Source organism: Cebus imitator, unplaced genomic scaffold, assembly GCF_001604975.1.
Source record: "Cebus imitator isolate Cc_AM_T3 unplaced genomic scaffold, Cebus_imitator-1.0 Scaffold29, whole genome shotgun sequence".
Taxonomy (NCBI): Eukaryota; Metazoa; Chordata; class Mammalia; order Primates; family Cebidae; genus Cebus; species Cebus imitator.
The window spans coordinates 5,451,150-5,468,817 of NW_016107344.1; the positions used below are offsets into that span (position 1 = coordinate 5,451,150).

The 17,668-nt window shown below is 33.6% G+C and overlaps 1 protein-coding gene across 1 annotated transcript in view; it reads right to left on the reverse strand.

Annotated features, from left to right (window-relative positions):
• Positions 1 to 17,668, reverse strand: part of KLHL1 (kelch like family member 1) — a 422,085-nt gene that overhangs the window by 219,650 nt on the left and 184,767 nt on the right. The window contains exon 4 of the mRNA XM_017523615.1: positions 16,797 to 16,993. Coding sequence (XP_017379104.1) covers positions 16,797 to 16,993 — 197 coding nt within the window. The remainder of the gene's footprint in view (positions 1 to 16,796; positions 16,994 to 17,668) is intronic.

Below are 17,668 nucleotides of genomic sequence, written 5' to 3' on the forward strand. Positions count from 1 at the left end.
TTCAACCATTGTGGAAGACGGTGTGGCAATTCCTCAAGGACCTAGAAATAGAAAATCCATTTGACTCAGCAATCCCATTACTGGGTGTATATCCAAAGGATTACAAATCGTTCTACTATAAGGACACGTGCACACGAATGTTCATTGCAGCACTGTTTATAATAGCAAAGACTTAGAACCAATCCTATTTCTTAAGTTGGGTAGTATTTTCCTAGAAAGTTACTTGAGTTTTATTCCTTATCACATTAATATATACTCTCAATTTCAAATATTATATAACATATCCAAAAGTGAATAAATAAATCATAAAGATGAAATATTTGAAAGCATTGCAAATGGATTTCAATATTACATAATGAATTATTTAAAGAATTAGGTAGAAGGAGACAGATGATGGAAGCAAATGCAACCCTCTCTATTATCCTCTCTTCCTTACCCTCCCCAGAATGAGACACTTAACAGGTTAATCCAGATAATATGGGAAGGAGTCAGGTTCAGTAAATGGTAAAACAGAAAGAATAGTAGTAAAGACTGTCCTCAAATTCAAGGTCAGAGGAGCCCTCAAGTAGACATATTTCATTAGTGTTAAACACTGATTAAAACTGGAACAGAAAAGCAAAATTAAATATTTAAACTGGAGTCACTGGCCCACTTTGCCAGTAGTACTTTTATAGCTTGGAGGGTGACTCTATGCTGTAATGGGGGTTCAAGCATGTCTCCAGAGGAGTTGCTTAGAGGTGGTATTCTGGCCTGGAGGCCAGGTACTAAGGTTTTTGTCTTGTTGCAATTGCAGGGAAGCCACACAATATTAAAGAGTATCTATTACAGATAATCAAAACATTACATTCTTAAGATGCTTTTACTTATACATGTTATTTTAAAGTGCCATTTTGAATAAAAATGATTATTACTAAATCATTTTTATCTTTGAGGTGATTTTAATAGGTGCTTCTGGGAAGGAAGACATATTTATAACAATAAAATAGTTGGGAAAAATTACAATATAAGTTGGAGAGTTAGTGAGAGACAATGTAATACTAACGGCAGTGGTGGCCCAACTGCTGTGATGATGCCATCTGCAGTGGAAGCCGTGCAGCCAGGGCTGTAAGCACCGTGGAGCTGGCAGGAGTCTGGAAAAGACAGAAGAAGCCCCACCCCCTTCTGAGTTGGCAGGGCAGGAGTTTGCACTTCCCAGGCATAGCTACAGCTACTCAAGCTGCGACTGTGAGCCTGGGTATCTCTGCACTCTTGGGAGCCTGGGAACCCCCAGCTTGCCCCCACAGGCTTGGAAGTGTCTGTTTCTGCTGCCTGGCCTCTCCCTACTCTCGGCGCCTGCTCTGATCTCAGAACAAAGTTAAGGCTAAGCTGGGGCACTGCTGCAATTCATCCAGTTGTGCACATACCTGGGGCACTGCTAACATACCAACTCATTGCTGCCTCAGCCCCCTCCAGACCTTGGGCACCAATAAGCATGCCAGGGAGGCCGAGGTGGGAGCTTGGTGCCGGCTTGAAGGTGCTCCTCAGCACAAACAGCCTGGGCACCGTGGATGATGACAGGAGGCAGACAGGGTCCTGTGTGGAAATGAGTAGGTCCCTGTTGAAGTCCCATTTCAAGCCAGGGATGTACTGAAGCCTGAGGGCTGTGTTGATTGAACAGAATTGAAAGTTATGGTGCTTTCTCCAGGCCTGCCCATGGTTGACCATGAAGTAATCAGCATGCACTTCTTCCCCTCTGAAGCCCGTGAAAACTCGTACACTTCTTCCCTCTGAAGCCCATAAAAACCCCCGACTCAGCCAGACTCAGAGAGACATTCCAAAGACCAGCTGCAGAGAGGAACTATTCACTCCAGGGTCTCCTCTCTGCTGAAAGCTGAACACTCATTGGGACACCCTGGCTGCGGAGTGTAGCTACCCACTGCAAGTCTCTTCTGAGCTCTTCTGTCACTCAATAAAGCAACTCTTTGCTTTGCTCTCCCTTCACTTGTCCACATACCTCCTTTCCAGCCATGGGACAAGAACTCAGGACCCACCAAATGGCAGGGCTGAAAGAGCTATAACACAAAGAGGGCTGAAACATGCCGCTTGCTCACCACATTGTGGACAACAGGAAGGATGGAAGAGCAATGGCCCTTCAGGGAGCCCAGACCCAGGAGCTCCCTGAGCCAGGACTGTGACACCCTCCTTGTGGCTCTGTGATTCCTGTCATTTCCTAGCTTCCAGGTACCACCATATTCCCTAGTGCCAGCCATGGAAGCTGCTTGTGGAACGCCTGGTCCAGCCACAGGCTCACAGGGAACTGGTGCCTGTGCCAGCACCTAGAGCTGCCCACTGTGCTGCAGCCAACATGCCTGGCTGTGCACAGTGGCCAGACCCCATCCTGCCTTGCTCAAACACCTTGCCATTCTGCTCTCTCTTGACAGGCATGGATTCAGGCTGGTAATACAAGCTGGGAGCAGCCTACTAGGCTAAGTGGGCCCAGCAGGTTCAAGCAAAATTCAGGCAAAGGTGCCACTGACCACATGTTTCCAGCTGGTGAAGGAACACCCCAAGGATCCTGTAATGATACTATGTTTAAAACTTCAGATTTTTTGGTCTAGTTTACATAATTTGGAGTCTTGCTCCAACACTCACTGAGGGCAGTTGGGTGAGCTAATGACCTTTCCTTTGCTTCAATTTTTTAGCTGTAAAGATGCTACTTATAGCACTATTAGGATGAAAACAGTTATTATGATATACATAAAAGACTTATAGTCTGATATAGAGTAATATATTACTATAATTATTAATAATATTTTAGGGCAATCATGAATAAATTGTAATTCTTTGCTTTTTCTTGCTGCTCTTTGTATTGTTCAGAAATTATGCAGCACTTACAAATAAGACACATGTATATCAGTATCACTAATATCACATGTGAACATTGACAGTTATTATTGAAGAATTATCTAATTTACTAGAAGAATATAACTTTGTATGATTTACCTTATCTATTAATTAGGGCCTATGCTTTCTGAAATTACATATTAAATTGCAGAAGACGGATAGCTGTAAATGATTTTTGCCCTCTGGAAAAAATAAACTCTAATGTTTAAAGTTTTATTGCCTAATAAGACATTAACTAGTTTTGTCTTTAACTTTAAAAGTTTATTTCAACATTATTTTTTGTAGTGACTTTGCTCTCCTTAAACTTACATTACCATCCTCTTGTTACTTTCATTTGTGAGATTAATATGAGATAAATTATTTAGCTCATATACTGTGTGAGTTACGGTTTTTACTTTGCAATAGAGTCCTGTTTTAACATCTTGAAAATGCATTCCCAGTGTTTATAAGTCCACCAGCTACTTTTTCATTTCATACAGGAGTATATCAACAATAGTCAAATACAATACATATGCATTCACTAATTATGTGGGACCTCCTGACAAGTCAGTCTATAGAGTAAGTTCATTCTTTTTGAAACTTGCACAATATTCTGTAAGTTGTATATATTATCTCAATAAACATTTCCAGTTTTTTATTATGAAAGTAACTTTAATCATCACAGCTCTTGTTTTGATTTGGGGAAGATGCTCTTAAATATCCTGCAAAATGTGTTTTCTGTGATGTGGATTATCTGCACAGTCAGGTGGCATATTGCCCACACCTAACCAGTCAGAAGTGCAAATGATGGGAAATTCAAGGATTAGTATATAGCTCGAGTTGTTTAAAAAGCATATATTAAATGTAATGATTTTTTAAAAAACTAAACTTTATGGGAAGGCTATTTGCAAGCATGCTAATAGCTCAAGTTAGTATAATTACATTAGTATATCAAAACAGCACCTGAGCATCTATAAAATAAGAACCTCAATTCCCTCATAAAACATCTTATGTCCATGGATCAGAAAACTTAACATTTTTAAGATAGCAATACTCTCCAAATTATCTGGAGACTAAATGTAATGCCTATCAAAATCCCAGCCAGCTTATTTGCAGAAATTGCCAAGATAATACTATTTTCATATGAAAATATAGGGGACCAAAAACACTCAAAATATTAGAATAAAACTGCAGAGAATTCATACTTTCCAATTTCAAAGTTTTTACCAATTTGATTACAGTAAATCAAGAGCGTGTGGTACTGGCATAAAGACACAAATATTAATCAATGAAAAAGAAATGAGTTCAGAAATAAAATCTCATATTTATAGTCAATTGTTCTTGGTGAAAGTTCTACAGAGAAAAATGTTATTTTCAACATGTGTGGCTGGAATACCCAGATACAGACATGCAAAATGATAAAGTTAGACCTTTACCTCACACCATATAAAAATTAACTCATTATGAATCAAATAACTAAATATAAGAGCAAAAGTCACAAAAGACAACATATGTGAGAATCTTGGTGACCTTGGATTGGTTAAAGTTTCCTTAACTGTAACACCAAAAGCTCAAGCAATAAAAGGAAAATAAATAAACCTGACAACATTTAAATTAAAACTTCGTTCTCATTGAGAACACACTTTCTCATCAGGAAAGTGTGAAGATGACTTACAAAATCTAAAGGGTTTGCAAATCACATCGTTGTTAAGGGATTCATATCTAGAACATTTAAATAACTCTTACAACTAAATAATTTTTTAAAACTCAATTAAAAACGGTCAAAAGTTGTAAACAGACATTTATCCAAAAAGGATATACAAATGTCTAATAAAGTCACAAAAAATGCTAAGTTTCATTAGGCATAGGGAAAACACAAAAACCACAAAATACCATTTTACATATACTAGGATAGCTATACTCAATAAGAAATTAATAAAAATTATTGGCAAGTATATAGTTCTTCATATACTGTTAAAGGGATTATGAAATGTCCAGCTAGGTTGAAAAACAGTCTAGTAGTTCCTCAGAATGTTAAACATGGAGTTACTATATAACCATATCACTTCTAGGCACTTACACTCCCCAAAATGAAAATATTATGTTCACACAATAACTTGTATATGAATGTTAACAGTGGTGAAACTATGCTCACAGCATAGTTAACAAGAATGCTGGAGAGAAATATAGTTATAATTAAGCATTAATCAGGCTGCAGTTTGGGCCACATCCTTGTGGTTTCATAGAAAGTCACACAGCACTACATACTAACCATTGGTACCCCCATTGTTCTTATAGATAGAATTTTTAGACATTAGAAACATTAGGCTTTTGTTTAAGAATTGCCTAAAATGTTTTCCAGATCCTGACTTCCAGTGGAAGCTGCTGCCAACCAGTTTGAAGACCCTCACAGCGGAAAATCATCAACAACAGAATGCAGTTTCTTCATCTCCTTGTCCCATAACTTCACCCTGCACCTTCCCACCAGTTAACATTCTCCACACTTTAGCCCACTTGAGAACTTAAACATCCTAGCCCCAAACTTTTCATGGAGACAGATCTGAGGTTTCCTCATATCTTCTCATACATCAGCCATACGATTAAACCCCTTTTTCTGCTGCAACCAGGCATCTCAGCATATTAACTTGCTATGGTCATTGGGCTACAAACCTGTTCAAGTTACAGAGGTATTATCTGTAAGGGTCCCAAAGTGTAAACAACTCAAATGTCCATCAACTGATGAATGGATAAGTAAAATGAGGCATAGCTATACAATGCAATAGTATTTCACAATAAAAATAGATAAATTACTGGTACATGGTATAACATAAATGACTCTTGAATATATTATGCTAAGGGAAATAAGCCAAATTTCAAAAGACCACATATTGTATGATTCCATTGCTATTAAAGGTCTATAAGTTGAACATTCATATAAATGAAACTAGATTGTTCATTTCCTAAAAAGGTAAATGGAGAGTAATAGGTAGAGGAATCTTTGCAAAGTGGTGGAAATGTTCTACAGTTGATTGTGTTTATAGCTGCACAACTCTGAAAATACTAAAAGGCATTAAATTGCACAATTTTAATAGGTGGATTTTATGGTATGTAAGTAATATCTCCACAATGTATTAAAAAAGATAAAAATTTGAAAGCAGAAAAATATTTATTCATTCTTCACTAATTATTGATTACCTCTTGTGCTCAAATAATCTTCTGTTTGTGGGAAGATAACAATTTTATTATTCAATGACAAGGTGGCACTTACCAACATTATCCAAAAATGCCTTTGCATTTTCTAAAATTTAAGATTTAACAAGATATTTGGAGAATCATAAGGCTGCAAACAACCACAAAGGACCATTTTGATTATCTTAAACTTCATGGCTTCACAGTTAATGATAAACATGTCAAATGAACTACTAAATGACACAAAGTTGTATAAAACATTGTTTATAGTTTTCAAGAACTGAAATTGTACTTTCTTTATCTCATTTTATATTCAAAGTAAGTATTGAAATTTCAAATGCCTTCAGTAATTGGGAAGGTAATAAAAATTTTGAAATAATAGAGGTAAAAAATAAGACTTGTGGCCCACATTAAAACAAAAGGGTAAAAACATATACAGGACAAAACTAATAAATAAAAAAGGGCAACCTAGATTTTTGGCCTATGGTTTAATGAAGGACTTGATAGATTATCTAGTTTAGTCTATGTATACCTAGTTGGAATTACTTGGATTATTTATGCCAAGATTTTGAACATTTTTGCTTTTAATTTTGGTGCTGCTCTATCATCTCAGAAATTGTTTTAAAATGGAACTTCAATGAATGTCATAAATGCTAATATTTTATTAATTAAATTTTATGTCAATATTTAATGCTGAGAATGTATTATGCTATTTGTAAAATAATTTCATTATTAGTCATAGTTTTGTGTTAAAACAGCAATAGCAGCAAAAACTGTTTGCATGGAATTGTGGACCTTTCAAATCAAACTCTGATATACATTACATTGCCTTTTCTAAATAAAACAACGGCAGCTCTTGATTATCTTATATACTCAGGATTTTGTTCTTTGGTCAATAAAATAAATGTATTTTAATAATGTTGTTTGACATTAAAGGATACTATTGAATGAAGAATTGATGGTTGGCTGGTGTTTTTCTGTTCGCTCAAGCTGATTTAAGAAGTTGGTAAATTTTTCATCTGTTAAGCCATCAGAAAACATTATTTTATTTAAGGTTGGAAACAGGAGCATCACTACATCTCTTTTGCCTAGGTTGCCAAAGGATACACTCTGAGAAATGCATAGATCCTGTTGTTTAGCTTATGTTTATTAGCAAGTTTTGTAAGAAATTAAATCACTCATATTGTGCCTTCATGAGATAGAATAAAATAATAATCCTCAGAGCATTTTGTGACGTAAAAAAAGTGAAGGAAAAAGAAACAGTATCCATTTACTATGATGGAAGTCAAGTGAGTTCATCAAAACTGTTTTTTATTCTAAATGTTCTAGTAAAACAATATTCTGTGCAAAGTGATGTTTCAGTCTGCTGACAACCAAACCATTACAAAGCACCAAAAGTTTTTCAAGTGCACAACACAACATTGGTTACTTAAACCAAGCTTTAGAGTACTTGAGAAGAGTTGAGATTTTCGAGTTTTCAATATTTGATGACATATACTCTCAGAGTCTTTCTGACTAATTAAGAAAATACAATTTGCCAATCTCCTTCCAAAGAAGATGAATATGTATCAATGCATCCTCAAATGATATTTTCCTGTGCCCACAACAAAGAAAACTTAACTAATAAAAGCAATATGCCATTGTTGTTTATATTTTATTCATACTTTTTCTAGTTCTGTATCAAATTTATAAAAGCTTAAAATGTGAAAGTAGGATAATGATCACGCAAGTATATTATATATGATCTGTGGAAAGGGTGGATTTTTAAAACAATTGAAATTAAGACTATTATAGAATTTACTACTTAAAACTACAGCCTTTTTCTGATTAATATATTCAGTTAATGCTGATACAGGTGTCTACTTATGTATGTAAATTTATGCATATATGCCTTAATCAGTGACTACATATAAAAAGCCCTAATTTTAATTTCATCAATTTTCTTCTAGTTCAACTGCAATATATAATATTTACGTGTAAAAGTATCATCTACGTTTCATGGTATCTACTATTACCACTTTAATTAGTTACTATCATTTATTCTTATCTATATACCAGGCATCAAATTAGAAACACTGCTTTATAAAATGATAATTCACTTACTCTCTTTTCAAATATAACTGCAGAGAAACTAATTTCCATCTCTCACTATATATTTTGAAACCTCTTCATGTAATTTTAATTTTAGATTCAATTAATGTGAAAATTATCTTTAAGAAATGGTTCCAATAATATAATATCTAGCCTGAATACTTATTCAGTCTTAAATAAATCTACTAAGATTTACTATTGGTGAAATAGTTTATTTTGCTGAAAAGTGTTTACTCTTTATTATCTTTAAGAAATCAGCCATTTTACTAATTGTAAATCACACAATTCTAATTGAGCTAAAGTTTCCCTATTACATTGCCCAAATTAACATTGTTTTGCATAAAACATGAGTGCTTATTGGAAATAAGCCCCCAACCCAAAGCATACTGGTCTGTCTCTCAATCCCATTGTTTAAACTTTGTCTTTTCTACTTACTGTTATCCAGCAATTTTCTATTATGATGTATTCTTTTATATAATCTTCAATCATAAGAAAATAGAACACATTTGGCTTAGTGTTATTTCTTCCTTTAGGATGTGACCTCTTTGTTGCCTCACTAGGTTTTATATTTATTCCTCAATAGTATGGTGATGCTTCAATGAAGTGTAAAGTTAAATTTATATGAAATAAACACAAATATTAAACATAGATATTGAGTAAAAAATGGATCCACTGACATTTTAACTGAAAAGCAGGCACATATATAAGAATGAAAATTATGTTGCCTGTTAAAAAGCTTTGAAATAAATGAAAAAAAATCAATAAATTTTAAACATCATGGGTGCATCTTATATGCATTTATTTCTTATTAAATTTTCTAATGAGGAGGTGCAAAAATAAAATTAGGCACAAAAATAATATTTTAAGTTATTGTAAGATGAAGAGAAACTATTTTACTATAAATTACTAATATTCATATTTAAGATTATGATATATAATTGTGTATTTAAAATTATTAATATGTGACGGTACTTATTCATCTATTTCTTCTTTCAGATATCATTATTATGTGCCTAAATGAGACACGTGCTACACTAAGCATTAAGAATATAGCTTTGAACCTGACAGCTGTGTTTATCTTATATAGTCTAGCTCTATACAAAACTGATTATTACCTGATCAGAAAATATAAATATTTTAAAATATTGGTTCATGATAGACAAATTATTATAATAAAGGGAGATTTCTATTTGTATAAAAACAGAATTTTTTGTTTAAAAAAGCAAGTTATTGGGCCGGGCGCGGTGGCTCACACCTGTAATCCCAGCCCCTTGGGAGGCCGAGGTGGGTGGACCACGAGGTCAAGAGATCCAGACCATCCTGGTCAACATGGTGAAACCCCGTCTATACTAAAAATACAAAACATTAGCTGGGCATGGTGGCGCGTGCCTGTAATCCCAGCTACTCAGGAGGCTGAGGCAGGAGAATTGCCTGAACCCAGGAGGCGGAGGTTGCGGAGAGCTGAGATCGCGCCATTGCACTCCAGCCTGGGTAACAAGAGCGAAACTCCATCTCAAAAAAAAAAAAAAAAGGAAGTTATTGATTTTATTTGTTGAAGACTGTGCTTTATAAGTTGAAAGGACCCTGCAGGCAAAAAGTTTCTGACATTTTTTCCTTCTGACATATCTTAAGAAGGCTTTTTAGAATCACTCTAATAATGTAAGAATATTCCTTACCACAGAAGGGCATACTACATTTTAAATTATTCAAATCATTGACTAGGGACTACTTATAAGTTTAAATGTTTGTTTACAGGATATTTTTAAATGTTAGTATTCCTTATTGAAAATTTGTTATATTGTTGCCACAGCAGCAGCTTGAGACATAAGACAACTCTTAAAAAATTTTAACCTACTGTACCTAAGGTACTTTTAATAGATTGTGCATGTGCGTGTGGGTGTTGCAGTTTTATATAGCTATGCGCTATATCTTAATGTTTTAGAAATTGTAGCTCAGTAGAACAAATAAAAACATGCAAATAAGGACAATAATTTTGCTAGTGACTCCAATTTGTATTACACGTACAAACTGTCTGTAAGGAACAGTGAACAAGTTCTAGGGACCTAATGTACATAATGGGTAGCAATTGACGTGTTAATTAATTTGACTTTGATAACCACACAAAAAAGAATTGTCCGTCTAATTCAGGGACAAAGAAAGGTAAGAAACACAAAAACAAAAACAGAAAAAGAAGGCGTTTATTTAGTGCTTTTGATCATTAAACATCAATGGTCATTGTTCCTTAAACTGCTCATTACACTCACCCTGACCTTTTCATTTCTTATGAATTTACAAAGACATGCTGAAAGTCCAATTTTGATAATTTTTAATGCATCAACTATATATAACTTAAAGTTGTTACTAAGACCATGTATGCATGTGAAACAATGAAAATGAGTAACACAAAATAATAAATAAAAGAAAAAAAGACAACATTAAAAATCATTTAGTACTAATGTATCATGTAACAGTCTTGAGAAAAATGTAAGTGAACTTTATTTTTATGACTTATAAAACAAGGATATTTAAAGTTATACTCCAAATATTCTTCCAAGGCAAACTCTAATTTATGGTTTACTAGCAGGATTACTGGTAAAGATTAAAAGCATGTAGTTAGTTAGAAACCATAAAACATGTCAGGTATTTTAAAACCATGAACACAAACCACATTGATACAGGTTGTTCTTTCTCTCGAGTATTTTTTTCCAGTGGCTCTGAAGGACAAGCGAAGGATGTATAGGATTTTTCTTAGTGCTACCAGACTCTGAAAGGGCAGCTACTTTCATACTAACTCTGGAAGGCTTTATGCTCCAGGCATGAGTCTTCAAAGTTACTTATGAACAAGGTAGCTTCCAATTAGTCCTAGTGCCACTGCCTCTGCCTCCAGCCTAAACCTAATGAAATGTTCTAAGTCATTCTGGTAGCACTGGACAGAAAACAGAGATGGGAGGGAAAATACTTGAGAAAAAAAAATCATGAAGTTATTTGGTCTCATTTCTCTTTCAGGTTTATAATATCCACTTGCATGAAGTAATCTATATTTTGTGTCTAGGTATCATAAACCCGACTTAATATTATGGGAAATATGCAATCACTGTATCTTCATTAGTATATTGAATAGGGCATAGAATCAGTAGTAAGACTGTACTGGATTTGTTATCTCAATCTAGCATGTCTATCTACTGACCCTGAGTAAATTATATAACATCCCTAAATTACAGTTTTATCATTTTTAGAATGGATGTAACACTTACCTAGCAGGAATTTTGAAAGGAGTAAATTTAATAATATATTTAAAACCTAGAATTACAGTGACAATTGGAGAATATTTTACACTTTATGTGAACCATCACCAGCACCACTGGTATTAAGAATTGCCATCAGTAAAGCTGCTGCTTATGTGCCAAGCAAAATGGCAGAAGGTAGCATTACATCATCACTTTCTTTTCTGTGTTTTACTCTCCTAATATGTGGATGTGAGTATATATATCTTATACTACATCTTATAATTTTTCTTTGTAAAATTTATCTCATATATATACACACATGTATACATACGTACATATATAATAGGAATATGTAATTGTCAATTATGATAAATTATCATTATAAACAAATGTGTGTATATGATATATATTTAATATTATGTGTATACACACACACACACACACACACACACACACACCTTTAGTATATACTAATCTCTATTCTTAGTTTCTCTTCTTGCCTTCCTTTTATGTCAGTCTGATGACTCATCTTAAAATTAAAGCTTGGCTTTACTTGTTTAAAATGTTCAATGGTACATTATTATACTGCAGATAAAATCCCAATTCTTTACAAAGTCTCCATAACCCTGAACAATTTGGTTCTGCCTAAATCTGCAGCCTCATAAACTTCCTCTCTTCTTGTACCTCTCCACCATCCCATCTACCTTGAATTTCATTAAGCAGAACAATTGCCCTCCCATCTCATATCACTGGCACATCCATATTTTTCTGTTATGAACATTCTTCAGCCAACTCTGCACCTAATTTTGCCGCGTTTTTACAATGCATATAAACATCACTTATTTAAAGAGTCTTTTTCTGCTTTAGGGGAGAATTCTCATTGCATCTCATAATTTTTCTTTGTAAAATTTACCATATGTGTGTATACATATATATAGACACACATGTGTCTATAAGTAGTTATAATTTATAATAATTTTTTTCATTCAATATACTAACCTTGACTCTAAGGGAAACACCATTTCTATTTTGTTCACCATTGTATTCCTTGTGCCACCTGCTGGTAGCACCCAGGGAACTTGATACCTAGCAGTCAATGGTCACTTTTACCTTCACTTATTCATTCAATGAATAATAGTATATGCAGAGATTTATCTAGGCACTTATGCTACAAAGCTTTTCTTTTTTTAATGTTACCAAGAAACTATTACCTTAATTGGGCAGGTAGACAACAAAAAAAACAATAACAAAAACAAATATGTAATTTAAATCCAGGAACTAAAAAGTACTCTAAAAAATATAAAGGAGTATAAGGGAATAGAGAGTTTTGAAGGTACTGGCACATCACAGGGTGTTTTCAGAGAATGGGTCTCTATGGAAGTAACCTTTTACAGAGATCTGAATGAGGTGGAGAAGAAATGGATATAAATGTATGGCAGAAGAGGACTTCCATCTGAGGGAAGAAGAACAAAAGTCCACAACTGAAGTTTTTCTTAGTGTAATCAAAAAACAGTGAGAAGGTCAGACTGGCTAAAACTGTATGAACAGGGAAAGTAATAGTAGAAAATGTGATTTAAAAAATGTCAGAGGCACACACTGTAGACTTGTTGAATGAGTAAATTAAAGAAAGTTCTACAAAAGTATCCAAGGGAAATGGAACTGATGAATGTATTATAAGATACTAGACAGTTGATGGAACAAAAAAATCAATGGGAAGGCTTCTTCTCTCCTCATAAAGAAATCTGCAATATATTTGTAATGACCAGTCACAAAGAAAGAAAAATAATTAATTGTATAAGAAAGTTTTTGATGATATCACACAACCCTAAGGAAATAAATACTAAGATTTCAATTGTGAGAGGTAACACCATGAAAAATTTAAAAGTATTTTTTGGGCGTGAATAAACTTGAACCAGAAAGAGAGAGAGAGATTATTTAGAATTTGATAATGGATTCCAACAAGAGAAATATCTGAGTAAAGTGAGAGTGAAGGAACTATACAACGCATGTTTAGCAAGAATGAGAGCAACTGCATCTAATTTTGAGGAAAACATGCCTGGGTAGCGGCTTAGAAGCTAGGTGTGGGGGACTATGTATACCAGAGTATGGAGTTTCAACAGGTTATGTTGTGGTATGTTTTGAATATTTTGTTGAATTAAGAAAATAAAATAATGTTTTAAGTTTAAAAGCTATCATGAGAGAATTGAAGGTTCAAACATCCATTGAAAGGGCTGTGGAGGTGAAGGTCGGGGGTTTTTCTACTAAAGATTTCAACCTTCACTTCAACATGAATTGTTCTCAAAAGCACTCTGCAAAGACACTGCATGCGTCAAGAACCTCCAGAGAACTCCAAACAATAGCCTCAGCCTACAACAGTGGGGTAAATAGCTTTAATAACTTGCCTATAAGTTATTTTACTTTTCCATTTGTCTATGTATCTTCCTACAACTGCATGTGGAGAATAATGACTGCTCCTTCTCTTTCATCTTTCATATCTTATATGAATTTCTCTTATTGGCAAGTCCTAACCCAGAACCATCTAGAGAAAGAATTGTTGGATAAAAATGTTCCAGGCCTGTCCTCCAAAAGGCAGTGCTGACTTTGGAGGTAGGTGGCAATAATGATCAGTGGAAATAGACAACTCAGCAGAGAAGGAAAGATCGGGAGATGTAAGTCGACTTTCTGTCCATCTTTATCCAAGAAGGCCAATTCTAAAACTACACTTTGATGTAATATTTAATTTAACCAGAGAACTGCATTAGTAAAATAAATTTAAAAATAGAATCAAAAACACTTAAGCATCACAGCTTTAAACACAAGGCCATTCTATCAAATATATGGGGACGGCTATAGCTATTGTCATGCCCTAATTTTATTCAGCCACAGACAACCTTTTTTATTTTTTAACTTTTCTTCATATTACATAATCACAAATGATTTACTCTTCTTGTTATTCTAATCTGTTTATGTTTGCCACTCTCTATTCCTTTTAAATTTTTATATCCAGAATTAAACACAGGTTTTATAATGTAATCTAAGAGAAGACAAAGAGGCTATTTCCTTCAAAGATGCTATTTTGGTGCTATCTTTATATTCATGCAGACATAGTTTACATTAATGTTACAGAATTAATTTTACACTTCTACTTGATATTGAGCTTGCAATCAAAATTCTCCAGTATTTCGCACATGATTCACTGCCAAGCTGGGTCACCTTCCTGGAAAGATTTTGGAATTATTTGCACAGAATCAATATCTGAATCCAAATACATAAGATGACTCCTTGGAAAGTCATCTTTGAAGACCAAGTTCACATCTAAAGAGTTTAGGCAAGAAATTTAATTTTTAAGTGTTATTTATGCATTAAGCAATCAAACAAATAATTACAGTTAAGAGAGACGTTAATTCTATCCCAGATGTAGTAGAAAACAAATGTGATGATTTGCTATTAAAGCAGTTTAAAGAGAAAAAAATAAAACACAACACAATATGTTTGCTTTCAAAGCACAGACTGGGTAGATTAAATGAGGACATATGCCTGATTGGGCAAGGATCAAGGCAAATATGTGATGAGAAATCACAATATCAGATGCAAAACACTCATTGAAAAGTGCTGGAACTAAAGGGACAATATAGATCTGGGAAGACAACTGGTCAGTAATTTTTCTCTAAAATAATTAACATGAATATCTACAGAACGCCAGAGTGTCACATTTTCAAAATAATTTGAAATCATTTAAATTTCAGCAGATATAATATGTCACAGTCTAAAAAATAAATTAAGGTAGAGTCATTCAGAATGATGAGTACCTTAGAAATCTTCTATATTTGTTTTAAATATATTTTTCTATGAAGCATATATTTTAAGGTCTCTGAAGAAAAAATTTTGTTACTATTGTGTGATAAATTGCAGAACAGTCCAAGCAGCTGCAAGGAAAACATTTTCATTACTAAATTAATAATTTCAAACTAGACCAGAAGGGACCATTATCCCTCTGGATATGGAGGCATATTGTTCTTGGGCTTAGTTAAGCCAGGAGCTCCTAAAGGTAATGAAATGTGCCTAATTAAATGGTGGCAGTTAGACTTTGATATTTTGGTTGATGAATTATTTGTTTACATTGATTTGCTATGGTTCAGATAATTTCAAAGGTAGCATCAAGTCTGTCATGGGAAATTTCTAAAGAAGGATTTGACAGTAGAGTTACCAATTGTGCTATCTTCTTCCTTTTAATTCTGTATTTTCATTTAATTTAGTAATCTGCTTAAAGGATTAAAAAAGAAAATAAAAATAATTTTGAAACTCTGTCTTAACATGGTAATTTGAATACTTTTAAGTGGTTGACTCATTAGTGATTATAAAAAGTGTTCAGTTTGAAAAAAATGGCAACCATAAAGTTTAAAAATATTCATCTCATTTTAAAACTTTGAGTTGGAGAGAAAAGTTCCATATGATTTTATCAGTTGTTTCAATAACAATGAAGACATTAATAATATGAATAATAATATCACAGTAAAAATGGCTGGCATTGATATAGGGACTGTATGCCAAGTTCTCACTCTATTAAGTGCTTTTAGAATAATTATTTCTAGGGTATGTAATGTGATAGGTATGAGACTTCTAACTGGTTATTCTATTCTATTCTAACCAGTTATTCTACAGCAGAATTAATATTTTTTAAATCCCATGCCATAAAGTACACAAATTTAAATTGTACAATTGAAATGACTTTTAGATTCTCTACAAAGCTGATAAATACACACACACACACGCACATACACACACACTCACAAGGAATAAAAGAGAAAAATATAAAATAGTCCTAATTTCTTTTCCATAAACTCATCACACTGGCATAGCCAAACCAAATATAACACACTGTGATAGAGAGGTTTAAAAAACGCAGAAAAATGTACAAAGGGCAGTTGTGGAAGTGAATGTACAAAGGTAGATAAGGCTGGGGAAATTTTGAAAATCAGTTTAAATAACTTTATTAATATCTATCAATATGTATATCTGTATTGCCTGTTAAGTATGAATGAAGCCATAAAGAAGCTTCCTGAATGCAACGCATGGAGATTCCTGGAGGGTGGCATGCCCAGGGAGGGCCTGGAGCCTATACATCCCTCTCATCATACCTTGCCCTACACATATCTTTATCTGGATCCTTAGCAATATATTTTATAATAAACAATAAATGTAAAATAAAATAAAATATAAATCCACAAAGAACAATACATCCAATATAGAATGTGTTTTTTTAAATTAGAAAATGCATTATGGTACACTGTATTTCATAATAAAAAATGTGCCAAGTATAGAACCTCACTTTAAATTTAAAACACTTCCTAATGCCATGACAGTAATTATTTTTACCTCTGATACTACAGGGTATGTCTCTATTATTAAAATGTTAAGTTTTCTTACCATTGTGTAGCTGTGGGCCACCTTCATTAATTCAATGCATCCTTGAGCGTCTGCGAATGCTCGAATTCCTAAGCAGTTAGATGGATGCAAAAGCTTCATGAGGAAGTGGCAGCACACTTCCACCACCTGTGGAAGCTGAAGAAGGCACGCTGCAGCAAGAAGGTTCTCAATGGTGTCCTCTTTTAATTCCAGGCAGCCTAAACATAAGAAAATTTAATTATGAAAGTCTTAAAAACATGAGATAATATGTACCATAATATTACTCAAAACATTAGTCCAATCTGCTAGAAAATATCTAAACTGAGATTGATAAGAGAAATATAACTTGGCAAAAATCAGCAATTGTTTTAATAATTTTGCATTTTATATTTCATGGAATATTCAAAATCACCCAGTAGATACAAATGCAGTTTCAATCAACATCTCTATACACTTAAGCAAAAATTGTAGTTCTTTCTTTGATTGTGAAATAAGAAAGAAAGAGAGAAAAATAAGTTTTCAAATATATGCCTACAAACTTAGGAGAGCAGAGGCTCACTAAGTTTCTGAAAAAGGTATATATTTGTATATGAATATAAAAAATGTATTTGTGGATAATTAATATACGTATATACCTTTATAAATACATGTGTTGCATACTGCTAGTATTGTTTGTAACCTACTGAACTCATGTTTAAAATTGTCTATAGTTTTGGTTTTTAATTTTTTGTTTGTTTGTTTTTCCCCTTTTGGTCATTTTATCTTAAAGGCAATTAAAAAAAGGATGCTCTTTAGTACTTCAATATTTCCTCTTTTTTCCTAATTTCCAGAATAATTTTTTAAAGGTATCGGTTTGTTAAATATTTATAAAATTTATCTTTGAAGCTTTATGG